This window comes from Protomyctophum parallelum (assembly GCF_964188405.1).
Source record: "Protomyctophum parallelum genome assembly, chromosome: 5".
Classification (NCBI taxonomy): Eukaryota; Metazoa; Chordata; class Actinopteri; order Myctophiformes; family Myctophidae; genus Protomyctophum; species Protomyctophum parallelum.
In genome coordinates this window covers 7398036-7418553 of record NC_139702.1, presented here as the reverse complement: position 1 = coordinate 7418553, position 20518 = coordinate 7398036, and the positions used below count along the sequence as shown (strand labels likewise).

Genomic DNA, 20518 nt, shown 5'->3' with positions numbered 1-20518 from the left:
TAAAATAATTACCTTGTTTTTCTAGATGGCTTAAAGATGGAGTGCCACAATTTTTTTATTTTTCCAGTTTTTCATGTGTCTATGAGGTGACAGTACTTCATTAGACACCCTGGAGTTGTTTTTATGTGCAATGGTGTATTAACTTTGTATTTAGGGTTTCTTCTTGGAGGCTGAACCCTTGACAGTCTAACGGGCCAATGAAGTAAACAGTAATATAGTGACACCACACTATCAGCCCCTCCCCTAACCCCTCCCCCTTTATCATACAACTACAGCTGTGGGTGCGGCTTCAGTTCAGGTGGATCACCACCCATCACCACCCACCAGGCAAACCAGGCATACTTAATGAACTGGTGGGCGTGTCCACATAAAAGCATGATTTTAACAAATACTGTACACTTTTTGGAAAAAGTTCTTCCCCCTTATATTGTAATAATACCTGATGATCATGTTTTAGGGTGGGAAAAAATGGTGGCACTCCATCTTTAATGAATTTGTATCCTTGATACACTTAGAGAGGCTGCGTTGCAACGGGCAGAACAGTCTAGCAACATTTGAACACAATTAATGTTGTTAATGTTTCAAAACAGTACTTTTGTATTTATACGGTTACTGTTGTATTTATTCTAACATCATGATAGGTCTGTTACTCGTTCATTATGCATTATAGTCTGGTGTTTCTGTTGTTACGTCTTGTGTCAGTCTTGTATGTCTTGTCTATATAAAAAATCCAATAAAAACTAATATATTAAAAAATAAAGTGCTTCCAAACTTAAATAATCATCTGCAAGGAATTTCTTGACAGGAACTAGCTCATAACATGTCTACGGTGGATTTTTATAAAACAAACACTTTGCAGAAAGAGGATAATTCAAGCTTTTTGTAGTGGCGGTGTGCATAAGGTCCTTTCTCTTATGCCAGAGCCAACAGGAGGCTCTGTCTGCCTTGTGTGTTCTTGGGTGATTGCAGGCACTGAGAGGTCTCTAGAACTATGGTTTGCTTCCTGCAGGGATAATATGAGTACAACTTCTCTCTTTGAGTGCACACAAACCGTGCAACTTGTTTATTTTTTTTCCCACGACTGCTTAAAAGCACAGCAAGCAATATGACATCACCCCAGACGAACTCTGAGATAATGTCCATCAGATTGAATCACTTGAATTATGAATAAAGTCCCCATACAATCACTACAATATTTCTATTCACATAATTCCCGTGGATTTAAACAAAATGGATATTAATTTATGGATGGTTCAGTGAGTGCACATGCCTAGAGCAATGAACTGAACTACAGTACAGCAGTGGTACACAAACACACCAGTGTGGCGAAGAACACAAGTGGCTCCCTGAAACAAGTCCAGGTGGGCCTTGGGATTTTGAGACAATTATGAATACATTATTATTGCAATATGTACAAATATACAAAATGTTTTATTTACCATAGCAATCAATTGTGCACATTAATTTCCCAACACACAGGCAAATTCTATAACCTTGCTTTTTTACCACTTTGTCTGACATCCCTATTTTGGGCAGTCTATGGTCATACAGGCAAAAAAAATTAAGCTACACTACAGTATATAACTTTCCTATTCTACCACAGTTTTGAACCCCAGTCTCCTGTGCAAGTACTTACAATTTTACCACTGAGCTAATAGAGCCTGCCTGCTAGCTCTGGAGAGTAAAGGTGGTTGCACACTAGACACGTTTTTCGGAAAACCGATGGAGAAACACCACAAAGAATCCGAACAATTGTGTGCAGGGACCTTAATTGTGTCAAACCAGAAAAAGGATTGTGTCAAAGGTTGTGTCCAACACGTGCTTTAAATAGAAGGGAGACCAAATACAACCATATATTTAAATGTTATAATGTATTAACATACTTAACCATACAGATTGGAGAAAATCATTTTGTATTCCCTATAGGAAAATGTTCAGAATAGAGAAGATCTACAAGCTCACCATGCATTGCATTACAACGGGTTGTTCAGACAACACAACAGTGGGGGTAAATAAAGACTTTTCCAGCTATCAGGTCACACAGAACATCCAAGAAGCCTATGTACAATGTGCAAATAGGGAAACAAATGTGACCCACCGTGAATGGGAGACTGCCATCGGATTTCTTTTGAATTTTCGTTCTTTCATGTCATATGAAAGCAGAGAATCATCAATCAAAATGTAAATCTTCAATTTGACATATTGGTTGTTCAGTTTGACCCACCAGTTTTGGAGATATGGCTTATAGAGTAATGTCTTGCAGAGAAACAGCGAGTTGAGAAAACAGGCTTGAAAGGTTCACTTCTGTGGACTCTAACATCCTTCATATTCATATTCATATTTACATCGATCGATTTCAGCTCTCACATTTATTTCATAAATGCTCTAGTATGTGAAGAGTCTGCCTGTGCTATTAACTCATTTTGGGGGAAAATTAAAAAAATAAATAAATCCTCCTATGGTGAAAAGCTGGAATTTGCACGATGGCAGTCTCTCAGTCAAAACTGGTCACAGATATCCAACGGCAAAAGGACAATAATTTGCTCTCAGAAATATATCGCTAGACACAATTTTCATTTGATTGACAATAATGCATATTTTGTCGCCATCATCACATCACGACAGCCATTAATGCATTCACAGTTTGTAGAATGTTGAGTATCCTCAATGGTTGTGCATGCTATAATTGAATCGGTGTGCAGCTACAGGCTACAGCTGAGTCCAAGATGACAGAATCAAGGCCACAGCTATCACAACAGCCATGAGATATCTTCCAGGTGTGAGCAACAGACCAGCACTTGCAGGTTCTACAGGACTCACAAGGGATGCTAAATCATAAGGATTTAAAATTAATCAAGTTATTTAGCACAACCAAAAATACTTTCATCATATAATGCTGTGTACATTTTTCTTGCCCTGTTATCTGTTTGGTGCCTACATTTCCCCAGCGGGATCAATAGTCAATAATAATTTGATTAGTAATTGATTGATAATTGATTAATACTAATAAATGTCTTATCTTATCTTAGGGTTATCTCATCAGTTTGATATACTGCAGCATGCAGTATGGAAGTACGCCATCTAATTATACATAAGTGTTAGGTTGACCCCGATGTACAGTATACATATCAGGCATGTAGCGGTATGAGATTGTATGGTATGGTACGGTATCAAACAAAATGTCACGGTATAAAATATATATATATTTGGGGGGATTTTCTTTTTTTTTGGTGAGAGCCCATAAAATAAACAATATAAATATATTGTAGAGACCTTCTGTGATCTAAGTTTGTACCGCCTCTGCTCAAATTCAGGTTGTGCTTTGGCATGACGTTATTGCCATGCGCCAAAAAAAAAGATCTACAAATGAACCAAACATTACAACGTGACAACGTGCAACTGCCGCTGGAAATGGATGGCTGTCGCTTTGTTGTTTTGCTTTTGGTATGAGATGAGTAACAATGGCAATTTTCACTGATGTCAACCTTTGCCTAAAATATGTTGTTTAACTTGTCGATGTGGATCTGTCTTTATGTTTGGCAATGGCTGTTAGCCACAGATCATACTGTACTTACTTGTGCACAATTCAGATTCCTGGAACGCACCCATCTTCTCACTGTTTTTGACGGAGTCCAGTTTTTCCTTGCTGACATCCCCTATAGGACACACACAATACATGAAAAACAATGCCAAACAGTTAAGCCCAGTGGGGAAAGAAAGTTACAGTATGAACAGTATGTGATTATACCAACATTGAATAAGTTAATTTCTAAAGCTATCCTATCCTATCCTATCCATTTTGAGGAAACATAAGACTGTAAATTCACGGTTCAATAAAAAAACAGCATATACCCAAATGTCTATTACCGTATATGTAATAGCTTCAGCAATGTTCCATATTTAGTTTCATTTTCATATGAATAATACGTTGTCCATGTTGGTTTAACATTGTTGACATTGTTGACAAAATAATGTCTTGCCGACAAAGGCCCTTAAGGTCAAATGTATCAGATCTGACAATGGTGCGGAAGTTATATGTTCAACCATCAACAATAGGCTTAAAAATTGACAAAAGTTCATCAAAACACAAAAGCATTGTAATACAAAAGATATTGGGGCTGAAATCCTCCCCAATGATTACTGTGGGTTGTATCATCCATTCCTTTTCTATTCTTGTATTATTGTTTCATGTCAAGGTTGCCTTGTGATTCCTGCAAATGTTGGCTGTTGCACCATGAATTGGGCGCATGTGTGTGTGTGTGTGTGTGTGTGTGTGTGTGTGTGTGTGTGTGTGTGTGTGTGTGTGTGTGTGTGTGTGTGTGTGTGCGCGCGTGCGTGTTTGTGTGTGTTTGCGCATGTGCAATGTATAGCTGGAATATGTCAATCTTCAGTTTTTTTTCGATCACAGTGTGAGAGTGGTTTCCTGTGCAAATACATGTATAGAATACATACAATATATGGAATTTAATGTATATAAACCAATATATAGCTTTGAACCTAGTAGACTAAATATAAAGATTTCCAATGTGGCCAAGTCAACAAAGAAGGTAGGGAAAGTTATATACAGTATTTTGGCATTCTATAGTCTCTTTAATAAACAGAAAATAGATTTCATATGGGTGACCAAATTTCTGCTAATCAGGAGAGAGTAGGCCTACCCATTTATCACCTAAGAATTTGTCTGCTGATTTCTTTGTCATCACTTCCAATTTTACTTGTTTATCCTTTAGCTGTTTGAGTTTTCTAAAAAGCTGAAGAGATGGGAGACTCCTTTGATGTCATGGAAATCCAAAAAGTGAATGTAGCCTACAGCATTAGCTGTAACCACACTAATAGTTATGGGCGGTCATCAGTACGCACAACCAAAGGTTCATGAGGTAAGTCAAAGAACCCTGCAACAAGATTGAGTTGCAAACATGTCGACTGTAAATGAGGAGAATGTGTGTCTCCTCATTCTTACTTAAGACCTGGAGGCGTGATCAATGCCATTTGGCTATTCTGAGTGGCCAAAGAGCATTATTAACCACGCCTCCAGTTAAGTAATAAGACCTGGTACTTAAGACACGCAAAATACAGCCCCTTAGGTCTTTTTCTATTTGGGCCCTAGTCATTAAGCTCTAGGAAAGATGTTAGCATCAGCAAGGCACTTGAGGAGGGTGGCTAAGTTGTCTTTATTGTCAAGATCAATGGGAAGATAAAGCTGGGTGTCGTTGGCATATAGAAATAAAATGTTATATTGTGTCTACGGATAATCTCGCTTAGGGGAAGCAGGTAGAGGGAGAAAAAGATAGGGCCTAGGATTGATCCCTGGGGGATCTCTGAGTGCCCTTCAAACCATTGAAGGGCACTCAGAGATGCCCACAACCCCCTCCAGTCGGTTAATGAGTGTCAGGTGATCAATGGTGTCAAATGGAAAGGAAAGGGGAGTTTAGGAACAGGTGTATAGTTATTCAGGGGTCTAGGTTAAGTTTTTCTTAGCAGAGGACTGACCATTGTATTGTTCGTTTTCCTTTCATAGTTGTATATCATCTGTATTGTATTTGCTTTGTTCAGGACCCCAGGAAGACTAGAGGCTCTTTCAAGTGTCCTTTAATAAACGTAAACATAAATCAGTCATCATTTTATAATGAAACACCTACGGGTAATTTTACATGAGACCCTTAATGAGGATGAAGAGCTATTGTGTACAATCTTGTGTGAACTATGAAAATGACACGCACGCACGCACGCACGCACGCACGCACGCACGCACGCACGCACGCACACACACACACACACACACACACACACACACACACACACACACACACACACACACACACACACACACACACACACACACACACACACACACACACACACACACACACACACACACACACACACACACACACACACACACACACACTATAGCATCAGGTTTCCCAACAATCTTTTTATTTTTTCCGAGAAAGCTTTTCAATTGTCCATTGTCGGGACAGACCCAAGCCTCTTTAGGAAGGGCAGAGTGAACAAAAAGCTCCATAGAAAATGGAAACAACACTTTGAGGTTGACTTATACAGCCCAGGCGTATAGACTTACAGATGCTCCCATGGATTCAATTGATCTCACACACAAAAACATAATGGCTGTGTCCAAAGCCATTGTGTTCATTTGGACAAAGAACTTTTTGCTCTTCATTTTTGACTGATATTATAATATCTTGGACTACATTATGTTGTTTTGCACTTTTCACTGTACTACTGTGGTATGCATTACAGTACATTAGCCTACTACGTTTCTTTCCCATGGCATTATTTGGAAGGGCAGAAATGCGAGACGTCAGATGCCAACTCAGGTCCTGCCTGGCCACACCACCAGACATGCCCTACCTGGTGCAATTCATTTAATTTAACTGAAAACTCTGATGTACAATAATGAACACTGATGTACAATGTTACAGCCATGAGCCATGGCTTGGCTCTCACATTATGAATTAGGCTTTAGGCTTCATACTTTGTCTCATGATGGTATTGCTTGGCGAAAACAACAGATTTTTGGAGAGCGACACCATCGTGCAATAAAGTATGCATGTATGTAAGTGTCAGTCTTACAGTTTGTGCTGGCTATGTTTTTTGTTGAAACACTACTAAGGTTGCTCTTATGTTAAACAGGTGAGTCAACACTATCCTTCATAACTTAACTTACTTAGCTTAAGCCCTTAATAAGGGTGCTAGATGCCCGTGCTTATAGTGATGGGTCTGAATTTCTCTCTGCATCATTGCACAAGAATAATAACCGGTAAGCTAGCCAAATGTCTGCATACAGTACATAACAGTCATAGGGGTGTGATGCTTTGCTGACACACACACATTACTAATATATTACCATGCTATTTATATCATTCCTTGGTAAAATGCACACCTGGTTCACCTCGTTCCTGGTGATTGTGTCTTCCTTGATCCTTATTATTCTTCTGCCATTGCTATCGTTGGCTTTCAGTATACTGGTTATTTCCTTCTACACTGGAATATATACTGGCATGAACCTACTGACAGGACAATAGTAAGTTGATTTTAATGAACATGAACCTACTGACAGGACAATAGTAGGTTGATTTTAATTTTACGAGAACAATTCACCAAACAACCCACAAAATAAAACTGCTTTTCAGAATAAACCTAAACCTAATCTTTATAGAGATTCTCTCTAAGAAATAATTGCGACCATAGGTCTGCAAAACCTGCAAAACAGGTCAGTCAGTCCGTCCGTCCGTCCGTCAGTCAAACCTCGTGACATGCTCCATATATGGCCGTCTCCATATATGAAGATCACGACATTGAACTCATCAAAACCTGCATGGCCATACAGTGGCGTGCACAGACATTTAGAGGGGCAGGTGCCTAAGTGAAAAAAAGGGCACCTTGTGCAGCTCATTTTGGGGCGGGAACCCATTTTGGTGCTTTAGCTATTGAAAATTAGCAGATCTACAAGCTCATAGCGCAAGCTCATAGCGCGCCAACGAGTGCTCTAGCACCCCCTAGTGTCTATCTGTGCACGCCATTGTAGCCATACATGGAGATCCAGTCACCTCCATACATGGAGGTGACTGGATCATCACCTTGTTCAGGTCCATATATGGAGAGGTCAATATTTTGAGCATGACTCGCCACGTGTTGGCCAAGATGTTGGCCAGCATGCCCCCGGCATCATCTGGCTTGACTGAGGCTTGAGGCTTTCCTCAGCCTGGTGCGTGCTGACTAGCACCTGGGCGTCCTTGAAGCTGGCCCGTTCCTATGTGTGTTGAGCATGTGGTGGGATCGTTGCATGAGGAAACTCCACTCCGCACGCTCATAATAACCTACATCTGCAGCCATACATGGAGCCGGCCAGCAACTCTACATCTGACCTCACTGGCACCAGAATAATAGTTTAAGAAGCTCTGTTGTTTTCTCGCCCTCAGGGCGTCTTACTGGCAATGTGCTATTGAATTTCAACACATTCAAGCCATGTCAGTTATGGTATAAATAATAAAATATTAAGCTTAAATTATTACAGCAAAGCCCCACGGCTCATGGATCCTGGCATACCTCTGCTATAGATACTATTGGAGCCAGAAGCCATTGAGCCAGGCTTGGCTCACACCGTATACATTTTGGCTTCATGGACGGGGCAAAAGGGGCCAGTGCTCAGAGGCCCCTTGACTGCCAGGGGCCCTTGAAGGCCTCTTTGGCATTTTATTAAAATGTACAGTATAGTAGACGCTCAAATATGGAAGCACGTCAGCCTATAGTACAAGGCCCATGCTATAATTTGGCCGTTTGACTAAAAGAGAGATTTTTGACATGTATCATGTAAATACTGTAGGGTATAGACTATAAATCCTGCATAATAAAATGTCTACATGTGCTACTGTATCTTGATTTCTTTACACACCAATGCCTTACAACTCGATACATTTTGTAAAATGTGTGTTGTTGTGTATGTGGAACAGCAGTCAGCCCCTATACCTGATATGAAATAGTTCACTTTCTGGCACGTGCCACCGGCTGCAGGAAGAGGGGACCCAGATATGATGGTGACTCTTGATATGTGCATCCCAAGGACATCAGCCACCCTCGAACGGAAGTCAAATCTGGAAAAGGAAACCAATAACCAATAACCAACAATGACCTTTGATCGCAATACTCGCGGTGTCCTTCATGTACCAGATCTATGTATCAGATCTAGACACATGCGTCACATGCACAGAGCGTGTCATCAGGGTTTCGGGTCTCCCGCAACATCATATCATACTCAGGTGAGTGCCCATACCCATGCCCATACCCATGCCCATACTCAGGTGAGTGCCCATACCCATACCCATGCCCATACCCATGCCTATACCCATGCCCATACCCATGCCCATACCCAGCCGGGGTGATCAAGTCCCGACTTACGTCCCAGTAGCTACCCTCGATCAGTCCCATTAGGGAAAAACCAGGTCCACACAATCCGTTCCTCCTGAACTACTCTGCCGGGACTGGGAGGTACCATTCTGGCGAGTGGAAGGACTAGGCTCTGTGGGTTGACTCCTTTCCGGGCCCCTCCTACGTCTTACCAGGTCCACTCCTGCTCTCACCAGGTCCAGGAATGGTGGATTCTCGAGCCGCAATGGTTCCGCAGGCTCCACCTTGCCCTTGGTGGTGCCGCAGGCTCCGCTTGAGGCTTGAATGGCCCTCCTAAAGGCCTCACCGTGGGTTTGTTGGGCTTCTTCCTCACAGAAGACACAGGCTGGAGCGCCAACCCATACTGCTCCCGGCTACTACTTACTACTACATTTTTATGTACGCTAACGCTACTGACCTATTATTATGATTCATAATTAGCTCTGTGAGGCCAAAGGCCAAGGGTAGAAATGATGTTTTCACCCCTGGAGATGCAGAGGGATCATGGAAATGGCAATATCTATCCATCCATCCTTCCTTCCATCCATCCATCCATCCTTCCATCCATCCATCCTTCCATCCATCCATCCATCCATCCATCTTCAACCGCTTATCCAGAGTCGGGTCTAGCAGTTCCAGCAGAGACCCCCAGACTTCCCTCTCTGGACTAGAGCAACATTAGAAACTCCTGGGGGGGGGCTACAGAGGCGTTCCCAGGCCAGTGTGGAGATCTAATCCCTCCATCTGGTCCTTGGTCTGCCCCGGGGTCTCGTAACGAGGACCTCCCTAGGAAGACGCTCGGGATGCAACTGTACTAGATGCCCGAACCACCTAAGCTGGCTCATTTCCAAGCGAAGAAGCAACGTCTCTACTCCGAGTCTCTCTCGCGTGACTGAACTTCTCACTCTTTCTCTAAGGGAGACATTTCGGTTCTATCCACTTGTATCCGCAACCTTATTATTTATGTCAGTCAATAATGCAAAGTAGGATGTTTATACTAACCTGCTGAAGGATTTAACCATAGGGAACATCTGTGTTGCAGAAGGGGATTCTGGCAGGATATCAGCACATGCCAAAATATTGTCTCCATTTTTAAGAAGCATGGACCTGTGAATAACTAAAAACAAAACAACATTCTGAGTTTCATTTGTGTGATTGATACTCCATCCTCTCATAATAATAAATTGTTACTTGTTAATTTATGATCTTATGTTAGCTTCATACAGAGGCAGCAGCCTGCATGCTTTTAAGCATTTATCTTCAGCTGTATAAACACTTATACTCAGTGGAGTCAAAGAGCCTGATTTGTCAGTTCAACGCTTTCACTTCACTAAAACAATGTCTCTCTAAAGACTGTATGGAAATCATTCCATGTGTTTAGATTAAATGTAATAACATTACAAAGTAAAGTGGTTTAGTGTTGAGAAACCCACAAGATTTTTTTTTTTCTTGTTACATTTTATATAATCAGTTTAAATGTTGACCCTTAAGCCCAATTTGTACTTACTTTGTCATACAATGGTGATGCATGTGAAAATATCTGATCTATAAGTAGATTGTAGATCGATATATTCGGTCTGTAACACAGTTGTACGACAGAGAGTAAACAGTGTTGTACCTGTGAAGTCCCAAGCCAGCAGGATGTTCACATCAGTGTAGAGTTGTCTCTCTGTCAGGCTGACATTGCCATGTCTGTCGGTCATGGACCCCGTCATACATCCCAACGGGGTGTCAGGTGAACAGCTGGCGGTCTAAGGAGGAGAATAGTGGAATTATAGCCGTATACAGTAGGGCCGGGACTAATTGCGATTAATTACGATTAATTAACTACAGAAAAAAAAATTACGCATTTTAAATCGCACTATTTTTTCACCGCGGAACGTTGCCACTGGACAGTGACAGTGTCAGTGTCCGTGTCCTCTTCAGACAATAACCAGAAACCGCAGACAGTTCACCAGACTGGGGGAAGCCGCTGAGATCACTTTGCTTGTCCCCGTGGATTGGAAATATGATTTAAAAGGCTTTAAAAACTTATGTATTCACTATTCATTGATTCACTAGTATACCAAAATCCATTTGAAAAAATTGCTTTCTCAGTTCTCGGGTCAAATAATGATATGCGATTAAAATGCGATTAATCTAGATTAATTAATCGCAAAGCCTCTGATTAATTAGATTAATTTTTGTAATCGAGTCCCAGCTCTAGTATACAGTGTACATACTGTATGCTAGTAGCATGAGGCATATAGAGTCATCACAACCCGTAAGATACATCCTGTTTTTGTTTGGACAAAATGATCTGCTTTCTAGTATCAGGTAGGTATTAGAGCTGGTTCATTCAGAGGAAATATACTGTATATGGAAAAGTTGTTCTTACCACAGACATCATATTGAAAGGATTATAGGTTACATCGTTGCACTGGCCGTTGCTGATGCGGTTTTCCATGATGAACCAGGAAACAGAGGTGATCTGATGTTGTCAAACAAGAGTTAAGATATGGATTTTTTACTTTGAAGCATATTCTTAGGTACTGTGTGTGTGTGTGTGTGTGTGTGTGTGTGTGTGTGTGTGTGTGTGCGTGTGCGTGTGCGTGTGCGTGTGCGTGTGTGTGTGTGCGTGTGTGCGTGCGTGGGAGTATGGTATATGCATTAGTGCATCGTTACAGTATTATACAGTATGGTATCTGCATCTATGTGTCACTATGTCTTGTAGTCCTTGCACTGTAGCATGTAGCCACTAGCCGTGTATCTGTGCTTACAGCTTCTCTGGCTGATGATTGGAGGTCTACTTCCAGTTGAACATCACTGCTGCTCCCATCAGGAAATGTCAGCTGAGACTGCAATACACAATCAAAAGTACATCGAACTGGCGTTATAGCAAAGTCAGTGAGAACATTTTTCAATAAAAATCAGCGGGTTACACATAACCATAGATTTGATCATCTTCTGCCTAAGATATTTACAGCAGGCTATATCCATAAATCTGATCATCTTCTATACCAATATATTGATATCCATACATCTGATCATATTCTGCCTAATATATTGATATCTACATCTGATCATATTCTGCATAACATATTGATATCCATGTAATTCGATGCGAGAGTGGTGGACTAGCCGACACCAACTTGGGACTCCTGGACTATGGCCTCCACACCCCCCTTTATAGCTATCCCTGCATGGGTCCATACTGGAGCTCTGCTTTCACGCCATAGTGACGTAGTGTGCTCTTTCCCTTCCTAGCTGTGGCTTGAGATGACTCCCACAGTGTCAGTTAGGCTGCCATGTGCCAAGTATTTTCAAATTGTATGAGGACTATGGATGGAATAAATGGATACATTAGCATATTTACACAGCATTGTGTGGTGTTCATTAATATACGCTGTCCCTTCCAAATAAATATACAAATAGAAAATAAAAATATATTTTTAAGGCATATAATTTGCATCTGTATTGGGAAATGAGTGCTGATATAGAAAATAACAAGGGATTCATAACCTTTTGTCTTAGTTGTATATTGTAATAATAATGTGCGTTGTCACAATATCCCAAGGCACACCTGTACTTGTCTCATATTATAGCACAGGCACACCACTGTCCCTGTGCCTCGGCACGTCATTTGGGAACCACTGAAATATAACAATAATAGTAGTGCTCTGAGGGCTCTCCCATCGGAGCTCAGTGTGGGGCTTCTGGAGTGGGCTGACAGACACAGCTGTTCCCCTGAGCTGAGCAGTTGCCTGTAGTTTGGAAGACCACTGGACTCCAGCAGCAAGTATAGACTGATGCAAAGATACAGTAATTCACTGCATCCCATTGCTCTCCAGAGCCCTAATGAATTCACCGTCTGTCCAGCACAGTATAATTGGCCTGTCATGTTTTAGTGGCAGCTTCGGTTCCAAAAGGTTACCATGAAAAAAAACAGTGCCAACTGGTGTTAATAAAACACTATATGCACTCAGAATGGCCCTCATTTATCAACTGATGAACTTGAGTAGGACAAAAAGTCACGTCTGGTCGGGAGCTGTCGTACGCTTTGTCCTCGGCTGTTTTTCTGTCGTACACAAGCGGAGCAGCATTGTCTGAACTGCTGACACGCTGTCACAGGCATCTAAGCATATGTTTTCACTCCTAAAATGTTAATATAAAACTATAACTATGTATATACATGTAAAAAAAAAAAGACAAAGAGAGATTTCCAACTTTACAAGTAATTAATTTCGCGAAATTAAATACAATATAACATGTTTACAATGTATTAGTTTGTGCTTAATCTAACAGTGCTTTACTGGCCTTGTTATGCGAGCGCACTTGTGAGATGATTTGGGAGCGCATGCGGCACAACATCAGATGCCTTGCGTGCGTCTGTGTGTGTGTATGAGAGGGGTGAGGCGGGCAGCAAGGCACGGGAGAACCTTTTTTTTTTTCCTGTAACCAGGGTTTCGAGGACGTATTGCATGTGTTCATGTCGCAAAAATGAGGGCGAGGCTTGATTTCATAGGGCGTGCCAGATAGATTTCAGCCGTCACATTTATTAACGTCAGAACGAAATTAAGGAAGGATCAGCTGTTTGCGATCACTATATAAATGCCGTGGCGACGTGGGTGTACTACGAAACCTGCACTCGAATCTGTGGCAGATTTTACACTCAATTGATAAATGAGGGCCTCAGACTCTTGCCAATGATCTTAATTAAAGTTAAGGTATTATGGTATGCATTTTCATGAAATAAGTATTACATTTTAGTTGACTTAGTTACAGAGACATAAATATAGACACGTACCAGTCGCCATGTGGGTTTTTATTTTGTCAACAGAAAATGACCACATTGGTTAAGTGAATCAGTTTCATAACCTGGTTTGGCAACTTCAGCTTGTGAAATAAAAAACAGAGCTTAGTCAGAAGATTATTGACCTTAGCCAGGTGCAATTAGCTGGAAACGTTAAGACATGTGGCAAAATCGATACCATTTCTGCCATTGCCCTTACCCAACGCAATCCATAAACCCAAGATAGATAGATAGATAGATAGATAGATAGATAGATAGATAGATAGATAGATAGATAGATAGATAGATAGATAGATAGATAGATAGATAGATAGATAGATAGATAGATAGATAGATAGATAGATAGATAGATAGATAGATAGATAGATAGATAGATATAACTTGACATGCATGTTCTTACCAGTTTCACTGTCCCAGACACTGAACCGCTGAACTCAGCCTTGGCAAACACCATATGTCCATCTGCTTCATGGACATCAATGATGTTCGAACACTGCATGCTGAAAATAATTATCACGGTTAATTTAACACTGAGAGTGTAAGCATGTGTAATAATGGATTGCAGCTTGCTGAAAACAACTGATTATTTAATAATTTTAATTTGACTTAAGACATGATCCTTCTCCAATAGAAGTACTATAGTACTGTACTATAATATGCACGTGACATCATCGTACCCGGAAGTTATGCGGGAACGCCTACTGAGTGGCAAAAACAACTTTCTGGCCTTGGCAGCCCATACATCCAAACAGAAAAGTCCTAGGATTGTATTAAATGACATTAAAGGAGGTGACGGAAAGCTCTTTCTTTCTGCAAAGTGTTTGTTTAATATAAATCTACCATAGACATGTTATTAATTATTATTAAGAAATTCTGTGCAGGTGATTATCAGAGTTTGGAAGTGTTCGTTTTCAATGACGCAATGTCCTGCTGCCTTCTGCATTATGTAAGATTTAGAATCACTGTGGTACGCAGGACCGCTGAGTGATTTCCAACGAGCGCTTCCCAACTCCAACGCTGTATGCTGCTCTGCTGCTCATTGGTCTAGATGAGAGGGGCGTGTCCCAGTGGAAGAGTGATGCCTAATTTGGGCAGGCAAAACATTCCAAAACGTTTCAAATTGAGCTTGTGGATCGACTTGTAGATTGGCTTACAATTTCACTTTTAAACACTTATGGGAGTCATTTTCACATGTCATGCTTTTGTGTAAACCCGGCCAGGCTGTTTCTATAAGTTTCTTGATTCAATATTTAGATATTTAGAGGACTGTATCTATTTGATAATGTTCCCCATCTCCACTTCAAACTCCACGTTTGATTCATTTTAAAATCATGCCCATGCAATGATTAATGATAGTGATTAATAGTATCATGGGTTGAATGAAGTAAGAAGTGACCCAAGTTAAGAATAATGCGACTTCCTGGAACTCTGCTGTAAACTTTTCAGGAAATGAACAAAATGAAACAAAACATGTTTTTATAACAACACAGCCTCATACTACCTCATGATGCTGTTCCTGTTCCTTTCAGTAAAGTAAAGGAACTAACATTTGAATTGAATGACAAGTAGAAAGCACAGCCTTCACCAAACGGTGGCCTACTTAGTAGTTTACTGGCCTACTTGGAACGAATTGAATGACAAGTAGAAAGCACAGCCTTCACCAAGCGTAGTTTTGCCTTTTAAAACGATAAACGATAGCCATATCGGTTCACCATTATCTTTGTTATAGTTACTAGAGCAGTGCCCGCAGGGCCTCCACAGCGGTGCCCGTTGGGTACTGGCCTACTTGGAACGATGCAAGTTGGAAATGCATGGAGCACCCAGATATTATTATGTCTGTGTCCCTTTTATGCCCATATATGGAGTTCTTTGTCAGGCATGCCCAAATATGGGGTCTATGCAGACGATGTCAGAACAGTCCACAGTCCACAGCCCAGGCAGAGGCCTTTTTGGGGCGGTTCTTGTGGTGGGGTGAGACGAATTTGAAGTCGGTGGGGGCGAACGGTTATTGAGTTACGTGGATTAACCCATTCTGACCTGAGATCAGATTCTAAAAATGTCAGTCGTTCTTCGATTAAAAAAAAAATAGCAGACCTACAAGCGAGTGGCGCGATATGAGCTTGTAGATCTGCTATTTTTCAATAGCTAAAGCATAACATGATGCTGACAAAAATGGGTGCCCGTTCAGAATGGGTTAAACACAGACAGACAGAAAGACAGAGACTTGGTGCATTTATATATAGATAGATAGAAGATATAGCTTGTAGATCTGCTATTTTTTGGTGTGGAGGTCTAAAGGAGAGGGCCTATAGAGCGTCGCAGTCCCGCCCCCTACCAGGGCCCAGGAAATGATTCTCCGTTCATTTTCCTCATAGACATTTCAAAAAGTATTTATTTAAAGACCTTTTAAGCCTCGTACAAAGCCAACTCTTGTTGTGACAAATCATGACAACAAACACAACTTTTCGGGCCGAACAAATAATTAGAAAGAAGAAGAAAACGGCAGGTTAGAACACTTTTTTTCTTGTTTTTCTTCTTTGTAATTATTTGTTTTTTCCAGTTTGTTGTCATGATTTGTCACGACTCCAGTTGGCTTTGTACGACGCTTAAAAGGTCTTTAAATAAATACGTTTTGAAATGTCTATGTGAAAAATGCATTGGGAATTATTTCCTGGGCCTGGTGTCGTCATGAAAGGGAGCGAACAGGGGGAACATAGGGAAAAGAAGTATAGGGTCTAAGTGGTCAAGTGCTGCACATATAACTTGTACAAACACGCACGCACGCACGCACGCACGTGCGTGCACACATTCACACACACACCCACACACACACACACACACACACACACACACACACACACACACACACATTCACAAATACTGTGTCACCTGCTTTGATCGATATGTTGAATCACCAGCGATCTCCCGACGATGCTGTTAGTTAGAGTTAGCGGCAGGCTGCTGTCCACATCCAGATGATGCATTTCATCGAGACCCGTCATCATCCCAAACTTCCCAGCTAGGTCTCCTGTCATATACTCATCTACAGTACCAGTCCCAGGGGCAGGATGAGAGTCTGACGTGTTCATGTGAAATGGGTTGAAGAGAGCTATGGCGTCAGAGCAGGGCTGTGCAGTGCCACTCTTGATGGGCACCGGGTGAACATAGTAGGCCCCTGCTATGGACTTTAGGTTTGTCATGGACATGTTCATCAGCGTAGGGCCCAGAGGGAACTGCTCAGAGAACTGCACCTGGCCCTTGCCGGGCCCATCACCAAACCACTTGCCAGTGCTTGCTACAGGGAGACGGACCAGAGTGAGATTGGCACAAGCTATCCTGCGTAGGCTCCTACCCGCGTCATGAATGACCACCGACCGGCCAATCATAGAGTCCGAACCTTGCATCCAGGCAGTGGTATCGGTGAAGAAGTATTTTCCCTCCACCCCGCCAACTCTGGTGCCCAGTTGGATGGAGCTGAATTTCAATTCGAGGTCCCCCACCTCACAGCTCAGTGGGTGGTGGGGACCACAGTGGAGAGGGTAGCTGCTGTCTGTTATGTCAATAGAAAAGGGGTTCCAGTGGGTCTGTGTGAGACCACAGTGTCCGTCATCATCGTCCCTCTCTGAGCTGATTGGATCTAAGTGAATGTGCCATTGGTGGTTGTTGGTGGCGCTTGTATCTGGTCTCCCATAATTCACATCGAAGAAGATTGATATATCAGACAATGGGTTGTTCTTCAGCTGGGCAAACTGGACCTCGCCGACCACCGGGCTCCGAAACCTGGCCCTTGCTACCATCACTTCCCCTGGGTAACCAATGTTGGTGCACGCAAACCTGGAACCCTCTGGCGTGTGGATCACAATTGATCGGCCCAAAATGCTGTTCTGTCCAAAAAGGGGAAGGTTGAAGTCTCTAAACACCATATCCAACTCATTTTTGCCGTCCAGTAACATGTGTTTACCACTGATGTCGCCAACTTCATACTTATCGTGCGTCTTCCCAGGCCCCTTGGGGTATGTCGGACGGGTTCGGACGACTCCAAAGGGCTTTAAATGATCGCCTACGTTGTCGTTACTACATCGGCTTTCAGGTGGGGCCCTCATTGAAGGCATGGGGAACAAGTGGACATGGTATTTTGATGTTCTGCCCTGTAAGTTAGTGAGGTTGACACTGACCTCTGTCACATCGAATGGTGAAGCCTGTTGGAATTTGAAATAGCCTTTGATCCCTCTCATATCAACCACTGCACTCACCTCCTTGTTCTGCACTTCATGGATCTGAGCACACGTGAAACCTTCCTTCTCCGTTTGCATGAGAAGGAAGGCAGTGTTGGTACTGAAAGTAGTCAGGTCTAAACGGGACTTCACAAGTTCTAGAGGGGTTCCAACGTTCAGGACACCCAACTGGGTCAATGCTGAGGGGTCAAGGCTTCCAAGAATGACGTCGCAATTAGCAGCAGAGCTCACTGATCCAAAGAGAGTTATATTAGTCTTTGAGGCATTGACTTGACCAATCGTAGCTAGATCTGCCAGGAGCCTGACACGGGTCGCTCCTGTGTTTAGCCTGATGTAGACATTACCAGCGATGGGGCGGAAGAATCTGGCCTGAAGCGTTTTGAATGTGCGACCGCTACCTACAACTGTGCAGACTTTAGTGCCATTACAGGTTTCCAAGGTCAGTGAGAGGTCATCCAAGTTTGACCTCTGCTCAAACAGGCTGGGCACGTTGACTGTCGAACCTGAGGCAGAATCTGTGGTGAAGGTGAAGATACTAGATCCAATGTTAGCTTCAGAACAAGGCCCAACAAAATGGCCATACATGACTGGAAATTCACTAAGGGACAACTTGAGAGACACACAGGTTCCGACACCAGACACATTCACAGTGGCTATCTTGGAGGTGGAGTCCAACCTCACCTGCCCTGTGACTCCACCCATGTTCAGATGAGCCTCAAACAGAGTGCAGGAGATAGAAGCTGGAAAAAAAACCAAGAGATTATTTTTGTTACTTGCTTCACACACACACACACACACACACACACACACACACACACACACACACACACACACACACACACACACACACACACACACACACACACACACACACACACACACACACACACAGAGCAAGCGTTTTGCTGTGACTTGACATAAACGCTGTTAGGCTATGTATGAAGGTAGGGTAATATTTTATATTAAAATAAGAGTCTATATGCTGACTGCTGTAGACTAGACGAGCACTGTTCAAGTCTGGCTCAATTCCTGCCAAATTGTCAATATTCAATATTTACATGTTACAGACATTTACAGACCCCATCTGAACAATCACTCTAGCAATGATTACTATACGTTTTACAAACACAGGACAGGATATGATGTTATTATCCAAAATGCCTTGGACTCTGCATGGCAGGGGCGTCCTCCTCCCTGAGCCAAGTTTGCGCCTGAATATATAGTTCTTTAACCTTTGAACAAAACACCAAATAAAACCAAGAATGATCACTTACCCTATACCCTTTTCTATCAACAAGTCTACAATTTAGATCTAAATCACACAGCTTTTTGTGTTGTTTTATCCCACCTGTAACCTCCAGTTGGTATCTATCTAACTGTGTGAAGATGCCAACACCACCATGAGCCAATGTATTGTGATTTTCATTTATGTAACACTACCCTAACCCTAATTGTGCCAATGAAGCCATGCAAAGCAAAACCCACTAATGACTACTTACTGCAGCAGGAGGATTAACCTGAAAGGTAGGTAACATTATATCCCAGCAAAAAAAGCAGGTAAAAGATATTTAAAATTCCATACTATTATGTGACTCTAACACATAATGCATGGTATAGCAGAATGTTGGCATCCTATGATGCCAACATTCAGGTTCCATCAGATAATGGAACCTGCTTTGGTCTGAAGGCTCTAGATCTAGAATAGTCCCTTCTCTCTTAACATAAAACCAACTTTAAACCAACAACAATCTGATACACACATGTAAGTAAAAAGTCCAAAAAGAAAATAAATAAGAAAAACTAGGAAAAAGCAGAATACACACACACACACACACACACACACACACACACACACACACACACACACACACACACACACACACACACACACACACACACACACACACACACATACACAAAGCTATTATACATAATGCATCTTAGAAACACATCATTATATGACATGTTTGCCAAGCTTTGACCTTTCAAAGCAAGTTAATAAACTAGTTAGTTAATAGCTAGTGCTATTCTCACATGCACATCACATCAGACAGATTTTGAAAAAAAGAAACTTACCAAGTAAAGCAGACAACAGGGTTAATGCTGAAAGGCACATTCTGGCAGAAGTGTAGAGTGCAGAACAAGAGGGAAAAAAATTATTGCGTTGTCCTATGTAGTTATCCTTTCTATATGTAGAAAGATATTCTTTCAAGCCATCTAAATCTAAATGGAGGGAAATAATAAAAAAGGGGTGTGACAGAATAGTCAGTGCCACAAGTGGTGTGTGCTCTTCAGAGTGTGTGCCTGGTTTGTGAGGGCGGTGAGGGTGTATTCATCATCAGTGAGGTGTGCAGCTGCCTTATGTGTGCCTTTGAGCTTCTCTATTTCTCAGCCCGCAGACAGCCCTCATTGACCACCTTAGGCTGTGATTGGTGGAGCAACATTGTCCCCTTATCGTTGACTTCCTAGAAAATAAGAACGGGAGGGAGGCAATCAACATGCTACCTAGTTCCAGGTAGCATGTCCCTCAAGTTTGTGTTCATGCAATACAATTTTTTTTATCTGAGAGAATATAAATGTGATT

The 20518-nt window shown here is 42.0% G+C and overlaps 1 protein-coding gene across 1 annotated transcript; it reads right to left on the bottom strand.

Annotated features, from left to right (window-relative positions):
• Window positions 1-2356: 2356 nt before the first annotated feature.
• Window positions 2357-20238, bottom strand: cusr (Copper-only SOD repeat protein). The gene is made up of 10 exons (XM_083765961.1): window positions 20011-20238; window positions 16589-18674; window positions 14100-14199; window positions 11667-11744; window positions 11285-11377; window positions 10526-10658; window positions 9910-10024; window positions 8491-8615; window positions 3576-3656; window positions 2357-2828 (listed from the first exon to the last, which is right to left on the bottom strand). Exons 1-10 carry the CDS (start codon window positions 20048-20050, stop codon window positions 2710-2712), a joined length of 2970 nt encoding a protein of 989 aa, XP_083622087.1. The 5' UTR covers window positions 20051-20238; the 3' UTR covers window positions 2357-2709.
• Between the last annotated feature and the right edge of the window lie 280 nt (window positions 20239-20518).

Excerpts from the sequence above, each read along its gene's own strand:
- cusr (XM_083765961.1), bottom strand. The coding sequence starts at position 20,050 with ATGTGCCTTTCAGCATTAACCCTGTTGTCTGCTTTACTTG. Across the intron at positions 14,200-16,588 it reads CAACATATCGATCAAAGCAG|CATGCAGTGTTCGAACATCA; the intron begins GTGACACAGTAT and ends AATTATTTTCAG. Across the intron at positions 11,745-14,099 it reads TGTCTGGGACAGTGAAACTG|TCTCAGCTGACATTTCCTGA; the intron begins GTAAGAACATGC and ends TGTGTATTGCAG.